Source organism: Dipodomys spectabilis, unplaced genomic scaffold, assembly GCF_019054845.1.
Source record: "Dipodomys spectabilis isolate Male_0828 unplaced genomic scaffold, ASM1905484v1 ptg000067l, whole genome shotgun sequence".
Taxonomy (NCBI): domain Eukaryota; kingdom Metazoa; phylum Chordata; class Mammalia; order Rodentia; family Heteromyidae; genus Dipodomys; species Dipodomys spectabilis.
This window is the reverse complement of record NW_024870744.1, coordinates 6,233,934-6,240,276: the sequence shown is the minus strand read 5'-3', so window position 1 is coordinate 6,240,276 and position 6,343 is coordinate 6,233,934. Positions and strand designations below refer to the sequence as shown.

At 57.7% G+C, this 6,343-nt stretch overlaps 1 protein-coding gene across 1 annotated transcript; it reads left to right on the top strand.

The window, feature by feature from the left end:
* Positions 1-313: 313 nt before the first annotated feature.
* Positions 314-4,169, top strand: LOC122108877 (von Ebner gland protein 2-like). Its single transcript, XM_042680880.1, has 5 exons — positions 314-403; positions 2,517-2,526; positions 2,959-3,135; positions 3,318-3,419; positions 4,120-4,169. The coding sequence occupies exons 1-5, from the start codon at positions 314-316 to the stop codon at positions 4,167-4,169; spliced, it is 429 nt and encodes a 142-aa protein (XP_042536814.1).
* Positions 4,170-6,343: the final 2,174 nt, after the last annotated feature.

The following is a 6,343-nucleotide window of genomic DNA, read 5'->3' as shown; positions in this document are numbered from 1 at the left end:
TCACACAGCTGTACCTTCAGAAAGCTACACACCTGCACTTGTTTCCTTGCTGCTCTCGTCTGGGTCCGCTCCTCTATCCTGCACATCCTTGGGGTGGAACGCTGCTGTTCAGTGACTTCCAACAATAATGGCATTTATCCTCCACTGCAGAGCTGGCCGTGTTTGTGGTCAGGAAGGGACAGGCCTGTGTTCTGTGCCAAGTTCCCTGGTTCCAGGATCCAGTGGTATAAAGGGCAGCTGAGTGAGGAACCAGCACAGGCTCCCCCAGTCCCACGAGCAAGCTGTTCAGCAGCTGTGAGAACAGACCCCAGACATGAAGACCCTGCTCCTGAGCTTCGGCCTGGGCCTCGTTGCTGTCCTGCAGGCTCAGACCCTTCCGACTGTGGTGGAGGAGGAGCAGGAGGTGAGCCTCAGATGGGGAAAGGCACTGAGACAGCTGGTGGAAGACCCCATTTCTCCCTTGGACCCCTTCCCTAAGGGAATGTGAGATGCAACATGGGGTGTGTGGTCCAAGCCGGCCCACAGCACAGCAGGGGTGGGAGGTGGGCACGCCCCTCACGCTTCCCTCTCCCCTGGGACTGAAGGAGCCTGCTCTCAGGTGGGCCTGGTGAGAAGGGTCGGTAATTTGGGGATGGGAATGGAGATTAGAGAATGTTCCTGGTCTGCAGACCTTGGAGGCCAAAGTACATTTTGGGGCTCCAGAGCAGGGAAGAGCACAAGCCCAGAAGCTCTTCCCAGACCGCGACGGACAGGCACTTTCCCCAGGTGTCAGGGTTTTGGTATTTGAAGGCCACAGCATCGAGCAAGAGGATTCCAGAGAGCATCCTCCGTGACCATCTTGACCCTGGAGGGGGGCCTTCTGCAAGTCAAGTCCGCTTTCCAGTGAGTGCTGCTGGCTGTGTAGCCAGTGACCTGCTTGGCCTTCCTTTGCCTCACAGGAGAGCTTGAAGCTGGGTGGGGGCAAGAAGATGGCACTTGGAACCCCGTCTCAGCCCCGGGGACCCTTGGCATCTGAACCACTGAGGTGGCTTTGGGTCAGGAGGTGCTGGGGAAGCTGGGGGGGGCCTCACGGGGACTGTGGGTTGTATGTGGGTGGCGCCTGCTTTCTCTTTGATGGGGAAGTGCCTGTTGGCCAGACCCCCTGGGGAGGGAGTTTCACTCTCAGACCCAATCAGAGCTTGTTGACCTGTTTCATGAACCCTAGGATTTATAGCCCTTCTAGAACATTTCTGCTTGGAACCCTACGAGTGCAGGACTTGCAGAATGACCAGAAGAAGGTATCAGACACGAGGGAGTAGGCTTGTCGGGTACTGTATAAAATCTGAATTCACACATGGTTCTCGCTCTGTGAGGCTCATAGCTCCGTGACTTCCCACCTGGATGGGTCACACCTATAAACACCGTATCCGTGGGTCTCCCTCCTGTGTGGACCCCATCTGGGAGTGCTTCTCCCAGACAGCCATGACCGTGTGCTGTAGTCCTGGGATCCAGCCCTTAGACGGCACCAACCTTGACAGTGACCTTGGACTTGTTTATCTGTTTTTCTGTCTTACGATTGGAGTTTTCCCCCATGATATCGTGTGCCCATGGAGACACAGCTGTCTGTGTTTCCAGCGATGGAGATGACCTGGACGGGGTGAGGGTCAGCCAGCAGACCCATCACAACAAGTGACATCTGATGTCCAAGTAGAATCCTTCTAGAGCAGGGTGAGTGGGAGGACAGTCCACTCTACTGTGCAAGGAGTCGTGGCCTCGCTGAAGCCCGGGGAGCTGCCACGTAGTACAGAGAGATGAATGTTACCTAAACCTGAAATATGGTAAAGCGTGCTCCTCCTCCTCGGGCCTGGCCCCTCCCTGGCCTGCTGTGGGTGTGGACCATGGCTGCCCCCACCAGAGGAACCCTGTATCAGGGCAGCCTTGTTCACTGAGCTTCTATCTTCCAGGATTGTGGGTCAGTGCCGGGAAATGAGCGCCATCCTAAAGAAAACTGATGAGCCAGGCAAATACACAGCCTATGAGTTGAGGGGCCTTTGAGGGCCCCACCCCCAAATCAACCCCTGTGACAATGGGGGCCCAGCAACCCCTTGCGACTTGAGGCCTTTTCTCACCTTCTGGTTCCTATTATATTTCCACTACTCTCACCTGACACAAACACCAGACCTGGTGTGATGAGATTGCCTCCAGAAGTTACCGGATCGTCCTGGCTTTCCCCTGGGCCATCGCTGGGTTCCGGGCAGGGTTGGGAACAGGGCTCCCGAGCAGTTCCCTGCACAGTGTATTTGTCTTTCCTGGGCTGAGCTGCTTCCTGCAGTCTCTGCCGGTCAGTCGTATGCCCCCAGACCCACCTTTGACTTGCTGCTTTCACACGTGTTCACCTCTCAGGTTTGTCGGGCCCGTGGGAAGCAAGGACCCAGCGAACTGTGGGAACATTGTGTCAGGGAATCCTAGGCGATGCTAGAGCATGGGCCATCTTGAATCCTTGCTGCAGGATCAGATACTGTGTCTTTGTCCTGCAGATGGTGACAAGTATGTAGTGTACATCATTAAGTCAAGTGGGGAGGACCACTTGGTTCTTTATTGTGTGGGCAAGCTGCTGGATATCGGATCCAAATAGCAAAACTTGCGCGTGAGTCATGCTGTTCAGTGGTCCCTCTCTCTGCCTTTGCCTCCAGTCCACTTCTTCCCCGGGGAAAGTTTCTAGAATCCAAGTCTAGGTATCTGTCCTGGAAGGCAGGAGGGAGTTACTACTGTGGGCAGAGAGATTCAGGTGTGATCAAGGAGCAAACCTTGCAGTGTGGGTCGTGAGCAGCTTTCCTGAGGGGGCGGGTCCCAGCAGGAGAGAGGCACAAAAATGGGGAGAGAGGGCTGCATGCAGACAGCACCTCCAGGCACCTTGTGGGTGTCAGTGCCCTTTGTACCAGAGATCAAGGTCCTGGAACCTCCTGCACTTTTCCTAAGCTCAGGAGAAAACATGTGTGAGCAGGGAGCAGAGGAAGGCGCGGTGTCCCGAGCCCCATGGACGGGTGCCCACTCCTCCAGGGCGCATTGGTCCTGCCACCCCTCCTGGCCTGGGCCAGGCACAGGGTGCTGAACGGAGAGTGGCCCTGTGTCCCAGCCCAGCTGCCGTGGACTGTGGTGGGACTGTCATGGCTCCCTGGTGGTCCTTGCCTAGCCAGGCTCCAGGCCCAGCCCCGGCCTCCAAGCCAGGCCCCTCAGGGTGGGCGGGGCCTCCCGCAGCCCAGCCTGCTCAGTCCTGCAGGCTGGGCTGATATGCCAACAGTCACTCACGCTCCTGTCTCCACCATCCTCACCTGCAGGCACCGACCCTGACTTCAACCAGGAAGCCCTGGAGGACTTTGCGAATGTCACAGGAGCCGGAGGTCTCAACACAGAGAACACTATCATTCCCAAGCAAAGAGGTAGGAAAGAGGCCCCCACCTAGTGGGGCCTCCCCATGGAGGGAAGGCCACTGCGTCACTTCGCGGGGTCAGGCCGCCTCCCATGCTGACTGTCCCTCTGGGGTCGTGGGAGATGCTGGCGATGGAGGAGCTGGGGTCTCGAGTGAGCTGCCGCGGTCTGAATCCTGTTTTTCTTTCTCTGACAGAAACCTGCTCTTCAGGAAGCGATTAGGGTAAGAGGCGAGTTTCCGAGGACATTGAGAATCCCCAGTGCTGGGTTGATGGGGTTTCGAGAGACCCTGAGGTCTGTCCTCCCTCCCTGAGCCTCCCTGGGCAAGAGAGCCCACCTTTCCCAGCAGGAGTGGGCCCTGCTCCTGCGGGACTCCCTGCCACGAGCACTCAGCTCAGGTTTCCTTCGGGAATGTCCTACAGGACTTTAGCGTCCCTGAACCCCTTGTGGCTGTGATACTTGACAGTTGGTGGCTCGGACGCTTGCCATGGTCGCCTGCCCAGCAGAACAGGGCCAGACCCTCACGGCTGCCCCATCCTGCTTTGCCAGGGCACTGGTATGAGGCCAGCTGTCCCCTCTTCACACATGGCATGGGGGCAGCCTGAGGGAAGAACGTTCGGTGGTGACAAAGCCCTCAGGAGCCCAGCATTCCCTTTCCTGCTGCCCTGGCCTCCCTCCCATCATGACCTCACAGACCCCTCTCCTTTCCAGGTCTCAGGCTGCAGAGCAGCCGGGGCAGCACTGTGTTGAGCCTGTCCTAGTGGACAGGGAAAGAGCCCGTCCTGGGCCCAGCTGTCACCACCACCTGCTTCCCCCTGCCCTCACCCCCACCCCTTCTCAATAAAGAGCTTCAGCAGTGCTTGGTGGTCCTGTGTGTCTATGGGTTCCCTCTGTGGGCTCTTGGGGGGGGAGTTTCTGAGAGTGTGGGGTGAGGGTGAGAGAGAATTCAGGCTCAGCCTGTTCTGTGACGGGGCACAGAACGGAAGTGGAAAAGGCTGGCTGCAGCGGTGGGAGCCACTCGCTGTATTTGAGGGTCTCCCTGGGTGCCTCCCACAGCTAGGGCACCCTGAGGCCCTGGGAGTAGGGAGCAAGGCACTAAGCCACAGTGCCACACAACTAAGACTTGTGTGACCTGGGACAGACTGGAGCTTTGAGTTGGAACAGCCGCCTGCACTATTGTTGTTGGCACCAATCCTGAGTGGATAGGCTGGGCGCTGGGGTGGCCCAGGGCAGTGATCCTGGGTGGACAGGCTGGGCATTGGCATGTCCCAGGGCAGTGATCCTGGGTGGACAGGCTGGGCACTGGTGTGGCCCAGGACAGTGATCCTGGGTGGACAGGCTGGGCGCTGGGGTGGCCCAGGGCAGTGATCCTGGGTGGACAGGCTGGGCATTGGCGTGTCCCAGGGCAGTGATCCTGGGTGGACAGGCTGGGCATTGGCATGTCCCAGGGCAGTGATCCTGGGTGGACAGGCTGGGCACTGGTGTGGCCCAGGACAGTGATCCTGGGTGGATAGGCTGGGCGCTGGGGTGGCCCAGGGCACTGAACCTGGGTGGACAGGCTGGGCACTGGGGATTCCCAGGGCAGTGATCCTGGGTGGACAGGCTGGGCGCTGGGGTGGCCCAGGGCAGTGATCCTGGGTGGACAGGCTGGGCATTGGCGTGTCCCAGGGCAGTGATCCTGGGTGGACAGCCTGGGCACTGGAGATTCCCAGGGCAGTGATCCTGGGTGGACAGCCTGGGCATTGGCGTGTCCCAGGGCAGTGATCCTGGGTGGACAGGCTGGGCGCTGGGGTGGCCCAGGACAGTGATCCTGGGTGGACAGGGTGGGCATTGGCATGTCCCAGGGCAGTGACCTTGGGTGGACAGGCTGGGCGCTGGGGTGGCCCAGGACACAGCAGTGTGTGAGCAGGGCATAGCACAGGCTTCAGCTAATTAGGGAGGCAGATCCCACTCTTAGCTTCTTGGCAGGGCCTGGCACAGGCAGTGGCACCGCCCTGTAGGTGGCAGCTAGGGATCCTCTCCTAAATCCAGTGGGGCTCAAAGTGAAATAAGGATATGAGTCAAACTGGTACCATATTGACCATGAGGTGGATGATAGGAATTGGGTTTAACTGATGCCATCTTGTCTTCCTGGTAGAGTCAGGGAAGCTCCACCCTCAGCCTGAATTCTTAGAGGCAGGGGCAGGGACTTGGATGATAGATTACTGGAACTGTCAGTCCCGTGCCTTGAGTTCATGAGACCCTCAAGTTTCCTGTGACCCTGCCCCCTGCCCCTGTCCCTAATTAGGCCTGGACCAACCCAGACACCACTATGCCATGCTTCGCGTTTCCAGCTCCCCTCTGGTCAGCTCTCCATTGGAGCTGATCTGGTTTATTGGTATTGTTTTTCTGTTCTTTCTTTCCTCTCCTGTCCTTATGGCTGTTTTCTAACAGTGTTAAGTGTAGTTGAGGGTCTTCAGGTCTTTGTGACAGGCGTCCACCCGTAGCCGTCGGCTCTCCAATAAAGACTCCCAGATGGACCTCTCAAAATGTGGCTTCTCTGTTTTCTCATGACTGAACTCGAGTGTAACAGAAGTACCGCCTGAGCCACTTGATCTTGTGGTGTCTGGAAGATGGACGTGAGAGGCTCAGGGAATGTGTCAGCCTGCACAATGGCTGTCCAATTATTACAGATGACCTGGGAGCCCAGCTGACCAGCTGCCACCGCTGATGCCTGGATAGATGTCCTCTCAGTAGCATTCTGGTCTGGACTATTGCAGTATCTTTCCAACTGCTTGTGTATTCTACTCACCCCCATGTCTGTTCTCAGTATAGAACCTGTAGTGACCTTCTAAAAGTCTGAGTCATGTCCTGACTCTGTCAGAGCTCCCACCCCCAGCATCTCCTCATTTTACTCAGGGAAAGGACCAAAGTACCATGGTGGCCCAGAACCCAT

Bases quoted from the DNA above. Each gene is read 5' to 3' on its own strand.
- LOC122108877 (XM_042680880.1), top strand. From the start codon at position 314: ATGAAGACCCTGCTCCTGAGCTTCGGCCTGGGCCTCGTTGCTGTCCTG. The intron at 3,136-3,317 runs GTGGGACTGTCA...CCTCACCTGCAG, and splicing joins CCCAGCTGCCGTGGACTGTG to GCACCGACCCTGACTTCAAC. The intron at 3,420-4,119 runs GTAGGAAAGAGG...TCTCCTTTCCAG, and splicing joins TATCATTCCCAAGCAAAGAG to GTCTCAGGCTGCAGAGCAGC.